Source organism: Enhydra lutris, unplaced genomic scaffold (genome assembly GCF_002288905.1).
Source record: "Enhydra lutris kenyoni isolate GAN:26980312 unplaced genomic scaffold, ASM228890v2 scaffoldscaffold19, whole genome shotgun sequence".
Classification (NCBI taxonomy): Eukaryota; Metazoa; Chordata; class Mammalia; order Carnivora; family Mustelidae; genus Enhydra; species Enhydra lutris.
In genome coordinates, this window is record NW_019154103.1 from 5,909,441 (window position 1) to 5,935,988 (window position 26,548).

Genomic DNA, 26,548 nt, shown 5'->3' on the forward strand with positions numbered 1-26,548 from the left:
ATATATATATATATATATATATATATATATATATATATATGAAGTGTTTTCTATGCCAAGTAGTACAGATGTTTAATGTTGGAGTGAGATGTTTCAGGATGACTGAGACACGTAGTTAGGTTTGTATTAGATAACACTAGCTGCTCCATTAAGAGAAACGAAATCTTGCCATTTGCAATGACATGGATGGAACTAGAGGGTATTATGCTGAGCGATATAAGTCAATCAGAGAAAGACAATTAATATATGATTTCTCTGATATGAGGAATTTGAGAGGCAGGGCAGGGTTCATGGGGGGGAACAGAGGGAACAAATGAAACAAGATGGGATCAAGAGGGAGACAAACCGTAAGAGACTCTTAATTTTAGGAAACAAACTGAGGGCTGCTGGGGGGTGGGTGAGGGTGGGAGGGATAGGGTGGTTGGGTTATGGACACTGGGGAGGGTATGTGTTATGTTGAGTGTTGTGATTGTATAAGACTGATGATTCACAGACCTGTAACCCTGGGCAAATAATACATTATATGTTAATAATTAAAAAAAAAAAGTTAACACTAGCTCCTGTAACAAACCAAATCTCAGTGAATTATCGTAATAAAAGTTTCTCTTGAGCTTCTGTAAAAGTCCCATGCAGGTTTTTCTGGCTGGGCAGCTCTCCTCCAAGTAGTGACTCAGGGACTGAAGCATCTTACCTTTTGTGGCTTTGCCTTTTTCATTACATGGCATTTAATGTTGCTGTCCTTCAAACTGTGCATGGGAAAAAGTAGAGAGGGTCACAAAAAGTAGAGAGGGAGATTTTAATGATCCTGACCTAGGAATGGCATATGTTACTAGTGTTCACTTTCCATTGGCTAGAACTCTGTCACTTGGCTGCCATCGGGCCATACTTAAAGGAGGCCGGGAAGCATAGACTATTTGTAAGCTCACAAAGAAGAGAAACAAGCTTGGTGATAAGCTAGCCATCTCTGATAGCGAGCAAAGAAACAACTCTCTATATACAAAATAGAAAATGGAATCTATTAGAACTTTGAAAAGCTCACAGAACAAAATGGTAGACTGAGGAACTGGGCAAGAACTAGTGGAGTGCTAGGTGGGGTCCAGAGAACAAGAAAGTCTGATTATCTGTCCTGGGGGCTGTGGATTTTCAGCCATCCAATGACGCTTCTTAAGATTCAAATTCCTGGGGGCGCCTAGGTGGCTCAGTGGGTGAAGGCCTCTGCCTTCGGCTCAGGTCATGATCCCAGGGTCCTGGGATCGAGCCCTGCATTGGGCTCTGTGGAGCAGAGAGCCTTCCTCTTCTCTCTCTGCCTGCCTTTCTGCCTACTTGTATCTCTGTCTGTCAAATAAATAAGTTAAATCTTTAAAAAAAAAAAAATTCAAATTCCTGGTTGGGGTCGGGCAGGGTGGTAGCTGGGCCAGCAAGCTTAGTCTGCCTAGCTGCCTATTTCTGAGTTATTAGAAGATGGCAGGGCTGACAGTCCAGGGGCTTACTGTCCCATTCAGAGTGAAATCCAAATACTTCCCATGGCTTTCATGCCCAGGTGAACCAGCTCCCAGTTACCCTTCTGGCCTCACCTCTTGTTTTTCGCTCTCCCTTGCCCCGCTTCATCACACTTCCATCTTCGCTGTGTGTGTTTGCAAGCAGTCTCATCCGAGCGATGTTAGTAGTATTGTTTGCTCTGCTCTTTCTGCTGGTATTTGCATGCTTAGTCCCTCACTCTTTCAGATCTCTGCTTAAATGTCTCTTTAACTGAGAGGTTTTCCTTGACCCCCTGTGCAATATAGCACCGCAACTCAAACCATGGCCCTCAATCCCATTTTTCTGTTTTATTTTATTCATAGAACTTGTTGCTACCAAACATTTGTATGTTTGCTTTGTTTTTTCTCTGTCTTCCCCTCTACTAGAATTTAAGCAACATGCGAGCAGGCACTTTACTTTGTTTACATGCAAGAGATCAGACACCAGGTGAGTGTCAGAGAAAGCGCTAGGATCCAGGCTTCTTTTCTCCTGTCAGGAGATCACTGAAGGACCAGCCTGAGTTGGCATGGCCCGAGGCTAAAGTAGCCTAAGCCATTGAAGAATACCAACTTTTATCTTTTTTGTACAATCTGACTCAGACTGTCAATGCGTATTCTTTCCAGCTCATGAACATTTTTGCCAAGGATATAATATTATTTATCACTGACCATGGGTAATGCATTTTTAATATTGGTCTATGTTGCTTATAATGTGTCATGTCAACCATTTTATTTCTGGAGTTGTGAAAACCAGTGCAAATAAAGCTGTGCTCAAGTCTGTGTGCTTGTAAAAGAAACCCACATGTGAATAGGACATTGCTGAATGCTGACTGGCAGATTTCTCTTAGTCTGATTAGTCCACTTATCAGTTTATGGTGGATGCTCACAAGCACGTAGGTTAGCTATCATATCTGTTCTTGCTGTCAAGTGATGTCCTTTAGGCTTTGCCAACTGCTGTACTTGTGGTCATTTGTGTATATTGGGCTCTGACAAGTAGATTATTACATAACACCCTCTTCCCCCTCCCTAAATTCAGAGACACCTGATAAATAAATCAAAGTAATGGCACATAGAGGTCAAAATGTCAACTTTATTATCAATAAGCTGATGATATCAAGGAATGTGGCTTAGGTATAGGATTACAATGTGTTTTCTAATACCAAGTCCCAGAAATAAACAGACTTATATATCCAGTCATGAATTCTGAGGACCTACTCTCCATAGGACGGCCTGTTCTATATACTGAACAGTACAAGGAACAGAGTAAAAATAGGAAACAGTCATAGAGGGAAGCTAAGCCAGGAAGGAGAGTTATACTAATAGGTATCCTTTCACATGGAAAGAAATACCTAGAATGAGCAATTCGTGTCTCAGTTAATAATTTAAAGAAATTATTTTCATGTATTTTATGAGATTTTACAGATTTAAAAAAAACCTCCTTTTTTGTTGTTTTTTAAAAAAGATTTTATTTATTTATTTGACAGAGATCATAAGTAGACAGAAAGGCAGGCAGAGAGAGAGAGAGGGGGAAGCAGGCTCCCCACCGAGCAGAGAGCCCGATGCGGGGCTCAATCCCAGGACCCTGAGATCATGACTGAGCTGAAGGCAGAGGCTTAATGACTGAACCACCCAGGCGTTCTCCTTTAAAAAAATCTGAAAAGATGTGAATCTTTATATTGCACAATTTATTCATTCTCCCTTGTATAGATGAGCAGAAAAATGTTCCCACACAACCTAGTGTTCTCAAACTGGGTTGGGAGAATGTTGATTGTGTCTGGCAACACTCTTATAGAGATGAGGGCTTAGGCAAAGCACTTAATTTGCTTTACTGTGGAGCTGCCTCCAGGAGCAAGCCAAATACATTCTTAGATTTCAGAAGAATAAAATGAGGAAAAATTAATTTATTGTTCTACCATAAATCTATAGCTGAGACCAAATTGGTTAATTTGAAGTGAACTATAAAGATCTTTTAGAAAATTTGTGACAAATGCTTATCTTGCTGTAAAAAAAAAGTTGTGCCTAACACAGTGCCTCCTACATAATTGGAGTTTGGTAAATACTTGTTGAATGAGTGAATCTGGATTTTGGGCTTCAATGTGAAATCAGTAAAAGTCAATAATGATTAAAGAAATTGTATAGTTTTGAAATTCATCTGAAACAGAAATTCTATGGGTATAAATGGAAATTAGTAATATACAAAAAAGTAATATAAACTCTTTTAACTACTTTCCACTAAACCTAATGGGCTAGAGTAACCAAAGATCCCCATTTTCTCCTTAAAACAGTCTGATGCCCAAGGTAAGCTAACCATACCTTGTAGCAATCCACTCTCTAATAAACTCATCATTTTTTAAATTATTAGGTTCAGTTAGCCAATGTATAGTACATCATTAATTTTTGATGTGGTGTTCAATGATTCATTAGTTGCATATAATACCCCTTGCTCATCACAACATGTGCCCTCCTTAATACCCATCATCCAGTTACCCCATCCCCTTTGAGTAACATTTTTACTAAGATCAGTTGTGACTATTCCAGAACTTACTTATTTACTTACTTATTTTATTTTATTCTATTCTACTCTATTCACTCATTTATAAGTAGGCTCTATGCCCACTGTGGAGCCCAGTAAGGGGCTTGAACTCATGACCCTGAGTTGTACTTGCTATTGTTATTACATGATTTAATTAAATATTACTGAAGCTGATGAACTGAATGCAAAAGTAGAAGAGCTGTTTTTCTGAAAACAAAGGTGAATGTTTTGGAAAAACTTCACAAGAGGAATGCTCATAAAATCGAAAAGACATGATTCCTCATAGGTAGTGTATAGCTCATAAGTAGTTTATAGCCTTGTAGAGCAGCTAAGATATATGTAAAAATAACTCTAATGTAGAAAAGTAAATGCCACAGAAAATTACACGAATATTCCAGAAGTTCAGAGGAGGAAAATGACTTTTGGCTTAGAGAATCATTGACAGGAACATAGAGAAGTTGATATCTAAGCTGGTTTCTGAAAAGTATAAAGTTAGCATGTACAGAGATGATTCATTCCAAGTAAGAAGAAGGATGTAAGCAAAGCCATGAGGCATAAGGCTGATGTGTGGTGGGAACACAGGGTTCATGAAGAAGAATAGAAGATAAAGGTAGAAAGATAAATGGGTTTCAAGAAGGGCCCTAACCCCACACTTATGAAATGTTTGGTCATTGTGAAAATAAGATACTTATTCTTTTCATCCACAATAAATTTGAGTGGTCTTTAGTATACTTACAAAACAAGGACTTTATATTAGGATATGATAAACCTCTATAATAATTTTTTCATTCATGGACTCATGTATTTTTTTCCCCTTAACTGCCTAATAGCTTATAAGCTCCTCTTAACCTAAGCTATTTTATATTACTTTTGTTGAGCAATGCATATCATTAATTTTCTGCTTAGGATATGGGTCTTCAATTAATTTTTGGTGAAAATGTTCATCGTATAATTAGTGATTATGTTTTTAAGAATTTTTTATTCTTTTTTTAAGGCACACATAAAATACTAACAATTTGTATTATAAGATTACAAGCTTGTTTGATATTTTATAGTTTAAAAACATGTTTTTCAAAGTTTGCAATATATGCGAGATCAGATTTGCTCTATTATTGTCTTACAACAGTTGAAACTTAATGCACTTTAATTAGATATAGTAGGAAAAAAATTCTATCCATTACCTTTTTTCATTTGATACAATTTTAGTGCACTGTGATTGCTTGAGAGTGGAATAAGTCATCATGAAAATCTAAGGTATTGCTCATAATGATATTCCCATAAGGAATGTCACTTTAACTGTTGGTCAGAAGAAGGGACTGTTCATTCCAAGAGTATTAATCTTGAGCGATAGAAACAAAAAATAGTAATTATAGTAGCCTTCAGATACAAAGTTTGAGGACCTGTTTCATTTCTTTAGATATATAGTTCTTTTCCCCTTAAGTAAAAATGAGAGTATCAATTAAAACAAAGATGATTCTGGGATAAGGGAAATCATTATTTTGGTAGCTCTACTTTGATGGCTAGCCATTTTCCTCTTTAAAAAAATTTCACTTTGGATATGTATGTATTTCCTTTCTTTGGTTTTCTCCCTCATAAAATGAAAAATATTATAAAGCCATAAGGCTCTTTCCATTCATGACCAATAATTTAATTTTCAGTAAGTAACTAGTCTGTGTTTCAGCTAAAGTGAAATGGAAAGAGACAGGGTGTATCTAAGGAGGCTGATCACTGCTAAATTGCAAACACAAGAATTTTTTGATATAGTCATATCCCAGGACCTTATCATTCATTTTGGAACTAAAAAAGTTAAATTCTTCCAGCACATTTAATAAAATTATCTCCTGAGAACTGATTTATCCTAATACAATGCACACACACAAAAATAAATTTAGAAAATATGTCAACTTAACAGTGAGATATAAAAATATTATCAGCAAGGATACCAAAACACCATTCAGGAGTTATCATATCTCCTCCTCACTATACAAAGGGGTATGTATGTCACACAGTGAAAATACAAATTAGGGTTTATTGGGGGAAATTTAGAAATGGAGAAGTAGCAGAGCACATGAATTCTTCAAACTCTTATCCCACAAAGAGTCTTACTTATTCAGGGCCTATTTGGATTGCTATAGAAAGAGTAGGGTTCCTGGAGGAGGGTGATGCTTATGTAATGCTGAACTTATTTATAGGGAGAGGGGGACATGAAAATAAAAGACAAGACTGAGAACTTTGTCAGAGGACTGGAAACAATTAAAAGAATGGAAATACTAGTACTGAAAAATACAATAACAATGACACATGTGATGGTTGTAGTAGTAGTTTAGACACACCTGAAGACAGAATAAATGGACTGAATGACAGATTGAAAGAAACATGAAAATAAAGCATAGATAAGACACAATGAAAAATTTTAATTTATGAAAAACTGGAATCTCAGAAAAAGAGAAGAGGGACAAGGGACAAAAGCAAGATTTGAACATAATATGGAGAATTTTTCAAAGATGATGAAAGACATCAATGTACAGATTTAAGAAGCCATACAAGCTCCAAGCAGGATAAGATTCCTAAGCACATGATAGTAAAACTTCTGAAAACTAAAGACGACAAGATTCTGAAAATAGCTGGGTGGTGGTGGGGAGAAATAATCCAGAATATCTTCAGAAAAGCAACATTACACTAAGGGTTGATTTATCAATGAAACAATGAAAGAAGATAGTGGAATGATATTTTTAAAGCTGAAAGAAAATATCATCCAATCTAGAATTTTATACCCTGAAAAAAATATTCTTCAAGAATAGAAGTGTAAAAAACTTTAAAAAAGAAAGAGTAGAGAGATTTTATCACCACCAGATTCACCCTAAAGAATATACTAAATGGAATCCTTCAGGGAGGAGGAAAGTGATACCAGATGGAATGTTGGAAATGCAGGAAGGAATGAAACACAATAAAAAGATTCAGTATCTAGGTAAATCTAAATGAATACCAACAGTTTAAAATAGTAATAAATTTATATCCATGGGATTTAAAAATATTTATAGAATTAAAATATAATTACAGTAGCATATAAATTGAAATTAAGGTGGTTTAGGGTCTTTGTGTTGTCTTGGAAAAATTAAAAATACCAATTTGTATTAGACATTAATGGGTCAAGGATCCATATTGTAATCTCTAGCATAATCATTAAAAAAAATAGTAAAATGTAATTGCCAACCTGATAGGGAAAATGGAATAATAACAAATAGTCAATCAGAAATAAGGCAAGAAAGAAGAGAAAAAGGAACATTAAAACCAAATTGGTATAGTTTAACTAATATCAAAGTATGACTTTATTAGTATCAAAGCATATATAGGCCAAAATCATTATTTGCAGATAGAAGGGACTTTTCATTATGATTAAAAATTAATAAAATCAAAAATATATAACTATTCTAAATTTGCTTGTACCTAATCACATGGCTTCAAAATATGTAAATCAGGTATTAACAGACTACAAAGAGATACAAATTCATACTTATAATAGATATTTGAACAGGTCTTTCTCAGTTGCTGACAGAAAAAAGCAGACAAAACATTTTAGTAAAGATAAACAAAAATTTGAATAAGATAACTAATAAGTCAAACTTAGTTAGCATATATAGAATTCTGCTAAAAGACTGCAGGACACATGTGTTTTACAAGAACACATAAATATTAAAAACAAACAGCTCCCCAAAATTTGGCCAATAGCCATAAAACAAATCTCAAGAAATTTTGAAGTATAACAATATAAATAATTCTTTGGTCACCATATTAAACTAGAAAGCACTAACAAAAAAATAACTAGGAAATTACCTTGTGTTTTGAAGTTGAGAAAGACATTTTTATATAATCTCTGGGTCAGATAAGAAATTACAGTGGAAATTCAAAAATATTTTGAGGTGGATAATAATGAAAATACTATATTTACAAACTTTTATGTGATACATCAAATTTTTTTCTGAAATTAATTTTTTAAATTAATACATTAGAAAAGAGGAAAGTAGAAATTAATGATGTAAGAATCTACCTCAAGAAGGTAGAAAAGTAATTATAAGTAAAAGTCAAAGAAAACCGGAGACAGGAAATAATAAAAAGCGGACATTTATGAGATAGGAAACATCAATAAGGCCAAACTTTATTTGAAAAGATTACCAAATGATAACCTCTGGCTGTTATTTTAAGACAAGATACAAATAACTGAGGTCAATAATGAAAAAAATAGATAGCATTTTAGGTCTTACAAAAATTTAAAAGATCCTGAAAGGATATTATGAATAATCGTAATCCAGTTACTTTTTTTTTTTTTTTTTTTAGAGGGAGAGTGAGAGGCAAGGGGTATAGGGAGAGGGACAAAAGGAATCTTAAGCAGGCTCCACACCAGAAGCTAATGTGGGGCTTGATCTCATAACCCTGAGATTGTGACCTGAACCAAAATGAAAAGTAAGACACTTAACTGACTGAGCTACACAGGTGCCTCAATCTAATGACTTTTTAATATTTAGGTTAAATAGGAAAATTTTTACAAAATACAACATACCAAATTGCACACAAAAATAAACAGAAATTTCAGATAGACACATAACTATTAAATAAATTAAATTACTAATTAACAATGTTACCCCAAAGACTCCAGGTCCTAATGACTTCAACAATAAAATCTACCAAATGCTTAAGGGAGAAATAATACCATCTTCCATAAATTATTCCAGAGAATAGGGAAAGAGAACATTTCCCAATTTAATTTTTGAGGTCGCAGTGATGAAACCTGATAAGCATATCATAAGAAAAGAAATTACAGGCCAATTTTTCATGAACACAGGAGCAAAATTCCTAAATGAAGTATTAGTAAACAAATTCCAACATTATATAAAAAGTTTAACACATCAAAACCACTTGCAGTTTTTTCAGGAATTCAAGGTTGGTTTGATATCTGGAAATCAATCACTGTAATTGATATTAACAGAATAAAAGATATGGCCATCACCATAGTTGTATTAAAAATGCTTAATAAAATTTAACATTCATTTATTATTTTAAAAACTTTCTCAGCAAATAGGAATAGAAGGAAACTGCCTTAATCAGACAAAGGTTATCATCAAAAGAAGGCAGAGTCTTTGGCACTCAGCTTTGGTATCAATCTATTTTTTCCTGATCTAACTCAGACCTGCTAAACCTTTTCCTTGCTCAACTCTGAAAGGGGCCAGAAAGTGAGCTACATACTCAGGTCATCAAGATGTGTCTGTCTTCTACATGGGAAGCCAAGTAATAATGAGAAGTTTGCTTTGTGAGAATCAGAGGAGAATGAATGACATGATGTTCATAGCCAATATCCATTAATTATGAGAAGCTGATGTATACATCTTCATATAGATGAGAACACTTGTGTTTCTGAATAAGAAATATATTTCTGAACTCTGTGCAGACCATTTCTCTTCTATTAAGGGAAATTATTTTTTTTAGACTGAGTGTAATGTGAATACTTGGGCTGTGGTTTTACACATGCTAATATAGTCATTCTCTGATTCCTGTTGGCTCTGTCATTCTTCTATTCCTTTGCTTCTCTCTGAAAATCCAGACATCCCAAAATACTTTGGGTTTTTCAGTGAGCCAGGCTGATTTATTCATATGTACATTTTGCATATTCTGTGACATTTTCCTGGAATAACCTCTCCATTCTCACACCACCTCCACGCCTCATCCATTTGGCAAACTCTTATTTATTCTTCAAAATCCAACTCAAGTATCTTTCCTCTGTGAAGTCCGCTCTTCTTTACATTGTCACTGTATCTTGCTTGTCTTCTAGAATAATACTAACCATACTGTGTTAAAGTGTTTAGTTCTGTCTCCTTATTAGATTTTTAATTTCTTGAGAGAAGGTTCTGTGTCTTTATATTGTGTTCCTGGTATTTAAGCCCAATAAAAGTTCATTAAATGAAGAAATGAATGAGTGAATGAATAAAAAAACAATTGAATGAATCTACCTCAGTAGCACTCTGTCTTCCTATGATCATCATTTGAGTATTCTGCTAAGTACTCTTGAACTCATTCTAGCTAGTAATGAAAACTTCTCTGGTTGGGTACATTAAATTTACAATCAATAATTAACTCTAAATTGAATTTATAATTGCTTTTATAATACTACTACAATCATGGGCATTCAAAATGCTGACTTCCCAGATGCATGTCACAACCTTAATTTTTAATTTCTTTTTTTTTTTTTTTTAAATTTTATTTATTTATTTGACAGAGATCACAAGTAGGCAGAGAGGCAGGCAGAGAGAGAGGAAGGGAAGCAGGCTCCCTGCAGAGCAGAGAGCCCGATGTGGGACTCGATCCCAGGACCCCGGGATCATGACCTGAGCCGAAGGCAGCGGCTTAACCCGCTGAGCCACCCAGGCGCCCCCTTAATTTTTAATTTCATCCTGCTTCTCTTGAATAAACAAAAGGGAGAAGGAGTAGAAAGAATTGAAAATTCTGAGGAATAACTTTAATTAAGTATGTAAATAGCTTGAAAAAACATTGTAAAATAAGATTCAATCCAGAACCAAGATAGAGTATTAATTTCTAATTAAGTTCAGTGGTTTAATACCAAAGCAAATAAGCGAGAGCAGAGTTGCCAAGGAAGTAGAAGAACTAGTTCTTCCTACTGCTTGCCAGCCCTTTGCACTCATGGCATGTATAGGAAGTGACATTACTTATAGTTCCCTGGGGTAAATGGATGAGGCTGCTTGCTGTTCAAGACCAGATGGGCAGGGGTTCTGGCTGCCCTAGTCTCTCCCTGGCTGTGGTGAGAGTTAAGTCAGGATCTCAGTGGCTCATAACTCTTTGCCGGAGACTGTTGGGGAAACTCTGGGGTTTAAGAAAGGGGAGTAGAATGTAACTATAAGGATTTATGGTCTTGGTGCTTAGCCTAGGCTAACTAGGAAGTGTTTGAAGTAAGCAAGAAAGGCATATACTACTTAAATTTCATAGTTAAGATTGTTTAGGCTGGTGATTTTCAACTCTGCTTTAGACTGGAGTCACTTGGAAGCTTTTAAAACATAAAAACACAGCAAAACTGAGACCCTACCCTAGTATAGTTAAATCAGAGTCTCTGTGGGGAGGGGTAAGGGATAGCATCAGTATTTTTAAAAAGTTTCCTACTGGTGATTCTAAAATATGTCCAGAGTTAAGAACCACTGACATAAGCAGTGATTGATGATTAAAAATTGTTAGTAAGGGACCTAAATTCTGTGTATGTTTTCAAAAAGTTAATAATTAATATATATGTACTTACATATTAATACTTATAAAAATCCATACTTAATTTAACACTTGTGCTTCATGGGCTTTTAGGGTAGGAAGTTCTTTGTTTTTGTTTTTATTGTTGTAGAAAAATATACACCAGTCGGTGGTTTGTGTTTATTGTAAATTGTACCCATATTCTTAGAAGGTTACAGCCCTTGGAGTTTTAATCTTCAACTTAATGCTTATGAGATAATGGCAAACATGATTACCAAATTGATCAGGAATAGTAACACTGGAGGTTTTTAAACTAAGCCTTGAAGAAGAGATAAAATTTAGATATACAGAAAAGGTGGAGTGAGATGGGAGTGAGAATCGTAAATGGAGGAACAGCGTGAACTCCCAGGAGGAAGAGGTGTAAGAAAATTTCAGAGAAGAGTACTGCAGTGTCTGAGACAGGGGCTCAATGGCAGTTGAAATGGCAGCTAAAGCCAGCAGTCTCTTGAGGGCAAATGAGAGCAGTCCACCTATAGCAGTTGAAAATGGCTATGCCCAGGCTCCATTGGTCTCTGATCCAATGATGTGTGGAAGCTCGATTACAGATAGTGTTTAATGAACACTAACTACATGCCAGACACTTTTCCTGAGCACTTCATGTGTATTAACTAATTTAATCCTCATAGCAATGTGGAGAGCTAGGTACTGTTATGATCCCTGGCTTACAGATGGGGAAATGTGCAGCCTGTAGGTTGTTTTTGGGATGTCTCTATATTTTCTCCATATGTCCATATGGCTCTGATCCAGAGTCCACATGATGTATTTACTGGGAAATGAATTACATAGTTAAAACAGACATGTCCAAGGTAGGAATAGAGTAAAAGTGGGTACTTGGAAATAAGGTCAACTAGGGATCAGAAAGTTAAGTATTTTGAACTTTTTTCTATAGGTATGAGGGATTTACTGATATTTTTTAAGCAAGGAATGGGATAATGGAAAATTTTAGTTAAGTAGGTCTGGAAAGAGGAGTAAGGTAGGTTAAGGATAAGGGAGGGTGGGAGGTAAACATTAGGAAGCTAATGAAATAAACTAGAGATAACATGATAAAAAGCTAGGTCAGGGTGGTGGTAGTAGTAACAGAGATGGCACAGATGCCAAGTGCCTATTATGAAGGTCCTGGTGACCACAGGGGGAGCCTGAGTGACTGGGTAAGCCATGGGAGGTTAGGGGGACAATCTTGATTAAGGGTAGGTGGTAAACCGAATTATTCCAGCCTGGGATGTGTTATTCTATTTCATATCCTAACTTCAAGTTTTAAATTTTATTTTGCATACTTACCTATTTTTGATATGGATGACAATATTTATCTGTATACTCTAATTTCACACTATCCCATTACTTAGTAAAAATAGGATATTGACTTTTTACTATGTGTAATTAATATAGTGTTATTTTTATTATTAATATATGTACTATTATTAATAATATTACTTTCTTTAGATTATCAGACCAGGATGAAGAGGGCAAGACCAAGCAGAAGTGTATTATATCTGATCCCTCCTTTTCCATGGTGACAGTTCAACGGGAAGATAGTGGAATAACCTGGGAGACCAATTCAAGCAGGTCTTCCACTCCTTGGGCCTCGGAAGAGAGTCAGACTTCTGGTGTGTGTGGTCTGGAGGGGTCATCTATGAATTCTCCTCCAGGGAATGTTTCCTTTATTGTGGATGAAGTTAAAAAGGCCCGGAAAAGAATGCCCAAGTCAAAGCGTGGCTCACCATCACTGCGTCGGAAAGGCAACAAAAAAAGAAATTCTCTTGAATCTCAAGATGTTCCAGCAAACACAAAAGATAATCCTTTGATTTCAGAAAGCCAGGTACTAAGCATCCAGAAAGAGAAGTCCTCTACTGGCATACATGATAAAACGAGGAAAAAGAAGACCACCTCAAATACACCTCCTATTACCGGGGCAATATACAAAGAATACAAGCCCTTAGTGTTAAGGCCAGTCTATATAGGAACAGTACAATATAAAATTAAGATGTTTAATTCGGTTAAAGAAGAATTAATTCCACTACAATTTTATGGAACATTGCCAAAGGGTTATGTAATTAAAGAAATACATTATAGGAAGGGGAAAGAAGCATCCATTAGTCTAGAGCCAGATATGAGCAATCGTGATTCTAATATAGTTTCTCAAATAGGCAGATTAGTAGGCCAAAGCATAGAAGATGATAAAGTAAAACAGCTTGCTTCACCCTGGAAAGCTGCATTCTCTAAAGGATCAGAGTCCTTGATCTCTTCATTCCGTCATGAAGATGAAAAGAAAATTTATGTTGATTCTCCACTAAAGGCCACATCTGGCACCGAGCACATAGCTTCCTCTTTTGCAAGTAATGACACAGCAGAACAAGAAATACAGCTCAGTCCTCCTGAGTCAGTGCCACAACAGCCAGGTGATGAAGCAAAACTCTGTGAAATGGAGCCGTCCTCTCTCACACCTGATACATCTACACCTGGGTTTTTGGAAACAGCGAAGGAAGAATTTGAGCCTGATTCACAAGAAGTTGTGACTTCAGAGCATGACTCTTCAGTCTTACCACCTTTAGTGGATGAGGTAAAGAAGGAAGATGTGTATTCTCTTGACCATTCCATTTCACTGGAGGCAGAAAAGGATTCTCTGGAAATAGGTGCACTAGGTCTGGCAGCATCCATCGAGGAAGATTTTGGCCCAGAGATGGAAGAGCTGGACCTGACTTCACCAGAAAGGGCAGAACCAGTCTCTGAACAACAAACCCCTCCTCATCTTGACGTCAAAGGAATGGAGGAAGAAAATGTGCCTGAGCCAAACATTTCTCTTTCTGAACCTCTAGTGTTAGAGGAACCAAAGAAAGAAGAGGTTGAAACTTCTCTACCGAGAGCTGCTACGCCTGAACCCGAAGATTATAATTTAGTGGAAGAAGAGATCATAGAACTTGAATACCCAGAGAGTCCATCTATTTCCAAGAAGCCCTTCTCACCACATTTGGCCCCTGCAGTGGAGCAGAAAGAAGAGATCCTTTTACCATCACTGAAAACATCCACCAAGAGTGACCATGTCACTTCATCTGAAGAAGAAAGAGAGGAAAATGAGTCTGTTTCTACTGATTCTGCTTTTGTATCAGAGTATTCAGTCCCACAGGATTTGAACCATGAACTAGAGAAGCAAGAAGTTGAGCTAGTTTCTCCATCCACCATAAAAGGTATATCTGAACATCCAATTTTTTCAGAAGAGGAGAATGAGGAATTTGAGCCTTTGGCCTCTGCATCTGAGCGCTCTCTCTCACCATCCACAACTGAGCAGACTTCTGAATGCCAGTTCCCTCTCTTTTCTGCAGATTTGCCAGAACGCATAGTCCTGTCCGGAGAAGAGGCTTCAGAAAGTGGATGTTACATACCAGATTCCACATCTGCTTCTGAGTATTTAACTCCATCACAGGCAACAAAAGAGTCACCGATGAAAACAGTTGACCATAAATCCCCATTAAAATCAAAAGGTGTTTCTGAACACGTGATTCCATCAGAAGAGAAAGAAGACACTGGACCATATTCCTTAGATGTGGCTTATGCATCTGAGCGCTCTCTCTCACCATCCACAGCTGAGCAGACTTCTGAATGCCAGGCCCCATTGTTTTCGACTGCTATGTTGGAACAGGCAGTCATGTCAGAAGAAGAGGACCTAGGAAGTGAGCATTTCGCAGCAGATTCAACCCTGACTTCCCAAAATGCAGTTCCACCAAATGCAACAGAGGAACCTTCAAAGAAAATAATTGATGATGTGTCCTTATTAAAATCAAAAGATGTTTCTGAGCATATGACTTTCTCAGAAGAAAAGAAGGAAAGCACTGGATTGTATTCCCCAAATGTGGCCTCTGTTTCTGAACATTCTCTCTCACCATCCGCAGCTGAGCAGACTTCTGAATGCCAAGCCCCACTGTTTCCAACCCCTACACTGGAACAGGCAGTGATGTCAGAAGAAAAGGATCTAAGAAGTGAGCGTTTCACAGCAGATTCAACACTGACTTCCCAAAATGCAGTCCCACCAAATGTAACACAGCAATCCCCAAAGAAAATAATTGATGATGTGTCCCCATTAAAATCAAAAGATATTTCTGAGCACATGATTTTGTCAGAAGAAAAGGAAGACACTGGACTGTATTCCCCAAATGTGGCCTCTGTCTCTGAATGCTCTCTCCCACCATCCACAGCTGAGCAGACTTCTGGATGCCAGGCCCCATCATTTGCAGCCACCGCATCTGAGCATGTGGTCCTATCAGAGGAGACAGTAGAAATAGAGCAGTACACACCCTCCTCCACCTCGACTTCTGAATTTTCAGTACCACCACATGCAACACCGGAATCACAGGAGGAAGAAATTGTCTACAGATCCCCTTTAAACCTAAAAGGTGCCTCCTCACCTGTGAATTTCTCAGAAGAAGAGCAAGACATTGGACCTTTTTCTCCAGACTCAGCATTTGTGTCAGAATTCTCATTTTCACCCTATGCAACTCAGGAAGCAGAGAAAAGAGAATTTGAATGTGATTCTCCAATATGTTTAACATCACCATCTGAGCATACTATTTTGTCAGATGAAGACACTGAGGAAGTTGAACTTTTTTCTCCAGACTCAGCATCACAAGTTTCAATCCCACCATATAGAATCCCAGAAACAAAGAAAAATGAATTTGAGCATGATTCACTGGTAACTAAAATATCAGCTTCTGGATATTCTCACCCTTCAGAAGCAGATGAAGAAGACCTCATGCCAACAGCTGCCACACCCACACCTGAGCACGTTGGTTCATCACAGAAGCAACAAGACAAACCTTCTCCTTCAATGTCTGCTTCTGAAGATTTGATTTCACCATCTTCAACAAATAAAAGAGAGATCACAGAAGTTGAGCCAGATGCTCAAACAATCTCAACATCTGTATCTGAATATCTCATTTTGACACAGCAGCAGAGAACTCAAGCATTTTCAGAACCTGAGTCTGAAGACTTGATTTCACCGTATTCAACCAGTGAAACAGAGAAGGGAGAAATCCAGACTAGTTCACCAGTAGCTGCAACACCTGTTTCTTCACCTGCACAATCATTTATGGCAAAGGAAGATGCCAAACCTGTTTTGCATTCATCTCAATATTCAGTTTCACCTGATTCAGTCCATGAATTTCAGAAAGAACAAGAAGCCAAAGCATCACTCACTCCAAAAGCTGCAAATGAACAGATGGCTTTGTTAAAAGTTAAAAGTAAGGAAGAAACTGTGCCTGATTCTCAAGAAGCTATAGCACATGTATTACGGGATCAAGAAATGGAGCTTCAGCCTCCAAATGTTCTAGGGTCTGGGATGAAATATTCAGTTCTGCCTGACTTGGTAGATGAGCCAAAGAAGGATGTGAAACCCAATTTAGCTCCAACTGTGACATCTGAACTAGAACAGAGAATGTTGTCAGAAAAGGAGCCTGAAGTAATAAAACCATATTCACCTCTAAAGGACACATCTTTATCTGGACCTGAGATCTTATCAGCAGTAAAAACGCAAGTGAGACAGGACTCTAAAATAGCTGGTACACCTAGAGTGTTGCATTCAGTTCCATCCGGAGTGCAAGAGGAAGCTAAACATGGACTACCTGCCCCAGAATTTTCAGAAGAAATAAAGAGAGAAATCACACCCAGTTGTTCAATAACCACAACATCTATAACTAAGCATGATTCAAGCTTACCCAAGTCAGGAAAAGAAGAAACCCCAACAGATTTATCTTTCACCACCCCTATAGAACATCCAGTCTTAACAAAAGTAGAAAAGAATGAGTTAGAAAGTGGCTTTCCACCACTGGTGACATGTATAGATGACCATTCACTTCTTAAAGAAGAAAAGACGGCAAGGAAAACTAGTTCTTCTCCCACTGAAACTGCTGCATCTGAACGTCCAGCTTGGTCAGAAGTGGAGAAAGAAATTAAATTTGATTCACCTGCAAGAATATCCTCTCTATCAGAGCATTCTTTGTCCAAGGTAGAAACTGAAGAAATTAAACCTGGGTTGCCAATAACCAAAGCCTCATTTTCTCAGCATTCAGATGTATCTAAGGAAGAAAGGGTGGAAAATGAACAAGATCGTTCCTTTTCTACAGTCCTTGACTCTGAACGACTGGTTTTATCACAGAAAAAGACTTCTGTTTCTGCCTCAGAGGAATCAGGGCCTGAACATGTCCTTTTGCTCAACCAAGGTGGTGAGGTGAAGAAAAAAGAAACTGAACTTCCTTCCTCGCAAAGCGTGTCATCCGCACCCAAACATATAGTTCCAAAAGACAAAAATGAGGAAATTGGAAGTTCTTCTCCTGAGTTGGAAAATTTAGTGTCAGCAGACTTAACTCTGACCCCCAGAGATAAGAACAGAGAGATAGCGGAGCCATCTTCTACAGCTAAGGAAGATTTCCTGTCAGAAAGACAAGATCTTGCTCTGGCAGAGCTTTCTTTGGAACTTGAAAAGAAAGACAAGCCACACCAAGTATCAGAATTACCAAGCATTGCGTCAGAATTCACTTGTAGTTTAGGCGGGCAAGATGGATCCATAGATGCAAAACAAACAAAATCTCCCATAACCAAAACAAGAGATTCTGTCTCTGAAATTTCAGAGGTTTCATCATGCCTAAGGGAAGAACCTCAGATTCAAGAAATTAAATCTTTCTCTCCCAAGGTAGTCAGCTTAAGGTCAAAAGAAGCATTGACCCATCTAGTTGAAGGAGACAGCCCTGAAGAATCTCAGCCACACACCTTTTCTTTAAAAGGATTATCAGAGAAGTTGAACCATTCGGCTGACATTAAGACAGGAGAAAAACAAGAAATAAGCCCATTACTATCAACAGGAAATTTGGAGACACAAGTGACAGGAGATATTGAAAGGAAACTAAGTGAAGGAACAGATCAACCAGATTCATTCTGTGTGCCCCAGAGTATAACAGAACCATCAAAGATTGTTTCTTCTGACCTTGTGGAACAAGAGAAGTCCGAAAAAGCACTTCATTCAGATCAAGCTGTTAAATTACCTGATGTAAGCGGGTCTTTTGCAGATAAACAAGGTCTAGGTGTTAAACAATTTTTATTTATGAAAGAGAGTTTGCCTTTGGAAGAATCAAAATCATTTATCACAACTGAGCTTGCAGACGTTAAAGAAGCACAAATGCAAGAGGCCCTTTTTGTTCCCAAGGATGAAAGCTGGATGTTGGAAAAGCCAGAAAGGGATCTGGCAAGTCAGCAGGAAGAAGGAATGCCGGAATCTGTGGAGCTGGGTTCCTCTGGCAGTAATGATTTGAAGACAGGGCAGCTCAAGGCCGCTCTGCTGGATAAAAACCATACATGTGAAACCAGAAAGCAGCTTCTGCCACATTCTGCAGAAGAATCTCCTTTATCATTAGGAGAGCCAGTATCTACTCTCAGTACCTCCAGTGGTGACATAGAGACCTTATCAACTAAAACTTACTCTTCTGAAGAAACAAAGCTGGCTCCCAAACCAAAATATTTAGTTCCAACTAGAAATATAGAGAGAAATGAAGCAGAGGGGAAGCAGATTCTCCCTTCTGCGGGGAGTGAAAGATTGATACTGGAGAAAGCAACCCCAGACTCTTCTTGTCCTTGCAAAGAAGGCAGCCAGGAAGAAATCAAACCACTTTCTGAAAGAATCCACCAGAAACCAGTGTCTGACCCATCAATGGAAGAAATCAAATCAGAAACTATTCCCTCTCCCACCAAAGCAGCCCATTTCCTGGCAGAAGATGCAGAACCTGCCTTGGGCAAAGAAAAAGAAGCACACAGGAGTATATCTCCTTTACCTCGAGAGACGCCATTAGAAGAAACAAAAATCATTCAGTCAAAGGTCGTAGATGATGTTAATGAGAGAGGGAAGCCAGCATCTGAGGTGAAAATACCCACACCAATAAAACCCCTCTCCTCAATGCAAGAAAATGAAGAATCTCAACTTGCAGAGCCACTTGAGGTGACACAAAAGTTGCCTAAGCAACCGAAGGCAGTTGAGCCAGGCCTTTCTGAGGAGAAAGGGAAGAAGGGAATTTTATCTTTCACATCATGGATGTCCAGTTTGTTTTTTGGATTAAGCACTCCAGATAAGAAAGTTGCTGAAAAAGATTTAGAAGCTCAACCAAGTCCATCTGTAGAAAAATCAGCACCTGTGACAGGGTCTGAAAGAACAGCTTCAGCTGACTCTAATGCAACTGAGAAAGCAGCCGATCATCTGTTACCTGAGGCAAAACTTAAAACTGCTGAAAAATCCAGAGGTACTTTAGTTAAATCTGGTGAAGGCCAAGAGTTTGAAGAAGAAAAACCCACATCTTTATCAAATGTAGAAATTTTACGACAGCCAAAATCCAACTCTGAGGTGTCTAGTGAAGATTATAGGAAAAAAGAAATTCTAGACTATTCGGAGGAAATGGACCTAAACTCAGTAGTTGCTTCTGCTGATGGTGAGAAACATCTTGAAATTCAATCTTATTCTCCCATGGGTGAGAAATCCACTGTGGAAGAAGTGCAAAATGCTGTTCCTCTTCATATCACTGATAGTAAAAGAGCCCAGAAGCCAGAAATTTCTGATCCATCTAAATGGAATGTTTCTATTCTTAAGAAGGAGCCAAGAAGTGATCAAAAAGAAAAATTACTCTTTTCATTTGATGCAGTAGATAAGGTGCCACAACAGCCAAAATCAGCTTCATCTGGCTTCACAAGTAAAAATATCACAGAGGAATCAGAGAAGCCAGAGACAATAATTTTGCCAGTAGAAGAATCTAAATGCAGTTTAATTGATCTGGGTGAAGACAGACTGAAGAAAGAAATGCTAAAACCTACTTCCTTGAAAACTTCTGAAGAGGAAACAAAACTCAGGCCTGCTAGCCCAACTGAGGAGAAAGGTGACTTGATAACCAGATCATATTCTGTGGCAGAAAAGAAGGTGCTGGCCGAAAAGCAAGAAACTGTGGCCCCATTAGAATTTAGAGATAATGAACTAGGGAAGGCACAAACTGTACGTGGATCTAGCCCTATTAAATTGGAAGAATCAAAAGCTGTAGCTGTGTTGCAGCAAGTCTCCCAAAATGAAGACCACACAGAAAGATATACAGTAATGAAGCAGGAGAAAGAAGAAAAACAAAATCAGTCACAGGTATTTCCAGACAGAAAGCAGCAGCAAGAAATACAGCCTTATTCTGTGAATGTAGTCAGGTCTAAGCCTGAAGAATCAGTTATCTCCTTAAGTCCTCCTTTGGATGAAACTCAGCCATTTTCATTAGTTAAAACTGTATCAGTTACTGAAAAATCAGAAACTATGCTCTTGGAGGGTCGCCCAGAAATCAGGGAACCAAGGGCAGTAGGAGTTCAACCACATCCAAGAGAAGAAAGTAAAGTTTTGGTGGAGAAAATCAAGATGTTCCTTCCAGCGGATCTTCCTTTTCATGATGAAAAAGATAACTACTCTTTACCTAAGGAAGGAAATCTGATAGTGGAAAAGTCAAGCAGGGATATGGCAAGTCACAATGAAGAAAAGAGACAGGTCACAGTGGCAGAGCCATCAAAAGGTGGTTCAATAGATGCCACAAAAGAAAGTTTGAAACAAGGATCTCCATCTAAAGAATCTGAAAGGATTTTAGATTATCCTTTTGATGAAACAAAGAGCTTAGAAACCCCACCATATTTGTTGTCATCTGTGAAATCACAAACACTTGTTTCAGGAACATCTCCAGAAATTAATGCAGTGAAGAAACAAGAAATACCACGGTCAGAATTGACTCCAGATAGGCATACAGTCCAAACTATTCAAACATCTAAAGATCTAACATCTGAAATGTCTAAGCAATCAGTTCTTACTTCAAAGCACCATATGGAGGCTGTGGAAGATACCCATGTAAGTGAACCACACTCTTCAGCAAGCAGCAACTATGCTCAGTTTATAAAGAATGCGTCAGCAATCAATGCTGGTAGAATGGTTCCTCATAGAGAAATATCCAAGGAGCCTGAAGACACATATGTAAAAGGGGAAGACTTCACAGTGACTAGTAAGCCAGCTGGACTTTCAGAAGATCAAAAGAGTGCCTTCAATATTATTTCTGAAGGCTGTGAGATATTGAATATTCATGCTTCTGCATTTATTTCTTCAGTTGATCAGGAAGAAAGTGAACAAATGCAAGATAAGTTGGAATATTTGGAAGAGAAGTCTTCATTTAGAACTATATCCCTTCATGACAGTAGTGAGGCTGTTTCTTGCCATAAAACATTAAAGAGTGAGTTAGAAGATTCCGATCAGGTTATATCACTGCAAGAAAATAAACGAAAGGAATCTCTTAACACAAAACGGGAGGTACCCACAGATTCAGAAACTGATGATTTCACCTTTAATCAGCCCACAGCTCCCAGTGATGAAGATTATTTTGAAAAGTATACATTGATTGATTATAACATCTCCCCAGACCCAGAAAAACAAAAAGCCCCATGGAAATTAAATGTTGAAGTGGAACTCCCAAAGGAAGTTACACAAGATACTGTCTCTTTCCCAGAAAGTTCAGAGAAAGGTGCTCTGGAACATGAATATGACTTGGTGAAGTTAGACGAAAGCTTCTATGGGATGGAGAAGGAGTACAGCAAATTATCTCACCCAGAGACCCAGAAGCCTTTGGGTATTCAGCAATCACCTGACAGAGATGCTTCAAAGAACATAAATAGAGATGTGGACTTAAAGTCACCTGGGATGCCTTTATTTGGTGCAGAAGAAGGAGTTTTGTCACCAACCCAGATCTTTCCTACCACCACTAAAGCCATTAATCCCGAACTTCTGGAGGAGCCACCTGCACTTGCATTTTTATACAAGGATCTATATGAAGAAGCAGTTGGAGAGAAAAAGAAGGAAGGGGAGACAGCTTCTGAAGGTGACAGTGTGAATTCTGAGGCATCGTTTCCAAGCAGGAATTCTGACACTGATGATGGAACAGGAATATATTTTGAGAAGTACATACTCAAAGATGACATTCTCCATGACACATCTGTATCTCAAAAGGACCAAGGCCAAGGTCTGGAAGAAAAAGGAGTTGGTAAGGATGACTTATACCAACTGATAGCTGCAGAAGGGGAAATTTGGGGGAGGTTTGGAACTGCTTTGGGGGAGAAGAGTCTGGAAGAGGAACAGAAAGCTACTTACAGGGAAGAAGAATCAGTATGCCATGTGGAGACCCTTGACAATGAAGCTATTCAGGGGAAAGTTCCCATCACTGAGGAAGTCACTGTGGTTACCCAGAAGGTAAGCTATGCGGTTCCATTTGAAGACACCCATCATGTCCTTGAGAGAGCAGATGAAACGAACAGTCAGAATAATGAAGCAGCAAGTGCAAGTCCAGAAGTCAATCTGAACGTCCCAGTACAAGTGTCCTTCCCAGAGGAAGAATTTGCATCTGGTGTAACTTGTGTTCAAGAAACACTGCAAGAAGAATCTAAAATAATGGTCCCATCTGAGCCAAGTGAAGGCAGACTCTGCAGTAGCCCCGTTCAGGATGAGTATGAATTTTCTGAATCCCTGAATTATGAAATGTTTGCTCAGGACACTTTATCAGAGGAACTGTATTCAGAATCCACACCAGAAGACGTGTTATCTCAAGGAAAAGAATCCTTTGAACATGTCAGTGAAAATGAATTTGTGAGTGAGGTGGAACGAAGTATGTCTGTTGAACAGAAGGAGTTGGGCGGAGAGAAAACAGAACAGGAACAATTATTGTCAGAGTCAGCAACCGAGAAGGAACAAAAGGAACCGAAAAAGTCCCAGATCGACACATACTGTTACACTTGCAGAAACCCAATTTCTGCTGTTGATCAGATGTTTGGCATGCACAAAGACCATGAGGTTGCAACGCTTGATACAGCTATAAATGCTGTAAAGGTAAAAAATATTTTAAAGCATATAAGTACATAATAATAATATGTTTAATTTCTTTTCATATTTTCTCAATTTAAGAAATGACCGATATTTGATATATTCATATTTAGGGATAATAGTCTGAAAGAAAGCTAAGAATTCTTCCCTAGGCATTTAGTTAACATCAATTTGACAAATGTTTATTGGGTATACACTATGTACCAGGTATTTTTCTAGGTTCTGGCTATAACAGTGTAAATAACACAGGGTCACAATCTTTGAGGTGGTTTGAGCTTATGACAGTAGCCCTTAACATTATCCAAAAAAGCCAAATAATTTTATTTTTATTTATTTTTATTTTTTAAAGATTTATTGATTTATTTGAGAGAGAAAGATTGAGCGAGCGAGAGAGAGAGAGCAAGAGCACAAGCAGTTGGGGGGCAGAGGGAGAGGGAGAAGTAGACTCCCCACTGAGCGGGGAGCCCGATATGGGGCTTGATTCCAGGACCCTGGGATCATGAGCTGAGCTAAAGGCAGGTGCTTAATTGACTGCGCCACTGAAGCACCCAAGCCAAATAATACTACATTGAAAAATATGCTTTTGAGCATAAAACACAACTTATTTTCTATTATCTACACTATCATTCTTTAAAAACACACATTTATATTACATTGAGCAATTTCATTGCAAGTTTTATAAAATATTCAATACAGCCATTTTAAATTTTGGTTTTCTCCATATTTCCTTTGGGTATAAAATTCATATTAAAAATGACCTTCTTTCTATGTCTATAGACTCCCAATGTTAAAATGTTAAAAGTTAGTCGCAACACAAATTGTTATGCATGTTATTATAAATACTCTACTTCCCCAGGGATACTACTAGAAGTCAAGCATTTGGTCTTTGAGATTCTTATGTACTTTCAGTAGCCTCCTAACTGGAATTCCCACCTTTCTCGCTTCAAGCCATTCTCTAATACATTAGCCAGAATGATCTTCAAATGCAAGTATTCACAAGAATTGAGTACTTACTATGTGCCAGGCACTGTTTTACATTCTTTATATATAAGATACATTTTACTCCTCATAACAAGCCTGTCATCATCACCAATTTGCAGATAATGAAACGGGCACAGATAGATTAAGTGATTTGCGCAAAGTCATGGAAGACAGACTAAGATTGGTACCCAGGTCTATCTGATGCCAGAGCTCATGCTCTTGACTGTATATCCACACTGCTTGGCCCAGTGCCTTGCTAATGGTGCAGCTTGCAATATAATTATTCAGTTAGGTCACTGTTAAATAATTGTTAAGCTCATTTTGATTTCAAAAAAATGACAGAATCTTGGCATTTTTTTCCCGAGAAAATTAAATCTTCTCAATCCTGTAACATTCGTTTTTTTTCTCCAGGATGAAATTTTTTTTGAAATTTTACCTGGTAAAGTTTGGGGGTAGAGGATGGAGCAATTTTTTTTTTTTTTAAATGAACTCTCAGGCTTTTGGATGCTTTAACACTGGTGAAATGTGCCCTATTCTGTGATGACAGCTGTTGTGTTAACTGACAAGTACTGGGCGCTGTCAGCAAAAAGAAGATTTGATTTTTTTCAGCTTTCTTAATTATGTTTTATTCATCTCTGAGTTTAAGAAGTTAAAAAAATAATTCTGTCTAAATATTATCAATGTAAAACAAATTTCAAAAGCAAGGAGATATGTCTCCTGATTTAAAACTATTTTCAAGTTTTTTTCCCTGATCTTCTCGAAGCAGTATAACGAAAAGAAGAAAGAAAAAAGTGGAAAACTAAAGCCAAAGAGAGCTGCTTCATTTCGTTAAATCAACTATGAAGATTAAGAGTTGGTTGGCAACTTTTAAAAATTAGAGATCATTTTAAAGAGTTATAACGTGAGAATTCTCTAGCATCTTGTGAGGAGGCCATTTGTGATTATTCAGGAATTGGTGGCTGCATTCAAGATCATCCAGGTCCTTACTTCTCCTCCTCTGCAATTCCCACTGTGGTGGCTTATTTTTTGTCACTGATTTTCTTCCTTCACTCTCGCCTTCTTTCTCAGCATTTATTGACCTCCCATTCCATGTGCTAATCATTGGGAATGAAAACAAAAAGAAAGGAAGATGAACTTGCAGCTCCCCCCAAATCAGTATAGCATTGTGGGAGCACAGTGTTCTGCAAAAGGAACCTTTTGGGAGTGTGCAAAATGGTGGAGTAGGACCGAGAGGGATAACCATCAGTGAGAGAGAGTTTTTTCATCAATCAAGGGCATGGAGGACTTTCTAGAGATAGGGAATGCCACATGAAAAAGCACATAGATGAGAAAGAGTTCAAGGAAAGATGGGGCTTGGGAAGAATAGGCAAGGGCTATAGGGCAGACCCCAGATCCTGAAGGGGCTTCCCTCATTCTGTGGATGGTGAACGAGGCAGCTGAAGCTCTGTTATTTTTGTTGTTTCTTGTTATGTTTAGTGGGATGGATTACAGCTGGGTTTATAACTATGGCTAAGATAGCTACCATCCTCCCCCACCTTCCATACATTTTTCTAGTTGCCTGTCACTCCTTGAGTGTTTTTAACCCTTTGAGGGTTACTAGAACCTTTAGGTCTCTTTGTAGACAGTTTTCATCATTTAGTATGCTAAACTTCTGGCCTGGTGACATTCTGATCCCATTCTTGGGGTTGGGGATCCAGACATATCTAAAGCCATTGGTACAACTGTGAAGAGACCAATTGGATATGCTGGACCAGCAAAAAGTCTGCAATCTTAGAAGACAATACGTAAAAATCAAGGCTTACTAAAGAGAAAGAATTCAAATCCATAGTTTACTAAAACAGGTATGCTTTGAACTTACCCACTCAACAAGAAGTCCTTCCTCTTGCATGAGAAAATAAACTTTGTCTTGATCTCACTCTTAAACCTCCTAATTGTTTATCAGATAGAATTATCTACAGTCCGTTTAGATGAAGCAGCAAAGAAAATTTAAAGACTGATTTGTTAGTGAACATGATACAGTAAATCTCTACTAAGCATACTAAATTTATAAGGAAATTAGAGCTCCCTGCTTGAAGTTCTTTTCCCAAATGTCATATACTAAGCATATCTTAATTTTTTTCTTCAGGTCCAATTAGCAGAATTTCTTGACAATTTACAAGAAAAGTCCTTGAGGATTGAAGCCTTTGTTAGTGAGATAGAATCTTTTTTTAATACCATCGAGGTAAGTTACCATATCCATTTTACTTTGACCTGGTTTGTTTGTGTCATTACAAGGAAATGATTCTGAGACAGAAGAATCTGAATTAGGGATTGTGT

At 37.8% G+C, this 26,548-nt stretch overlaps 1 protein-coding gene across 1 annotated transcript in view; it reads left to right on the forward strand.

The window, feature by feature from the left end:
* The window catches only part of LOC111148331 (cardiomyopathy associated 5), a 99,332-nt gene that overhangs the window by 21,587 nt on the left and 51,197 nt on the right, over window positions 1–26,548 (forward strand). Inside the window, 2 exon segments of the mRNA XM_022504837.1 lie at window positions 12,793–23,257; window positions 26,358–26,453. Of these exon segments, the coding sequence (XP_022360545.1) occupies window positions 12,793–23,257; window positions 26,358–26,453 (10,561 nt within the window).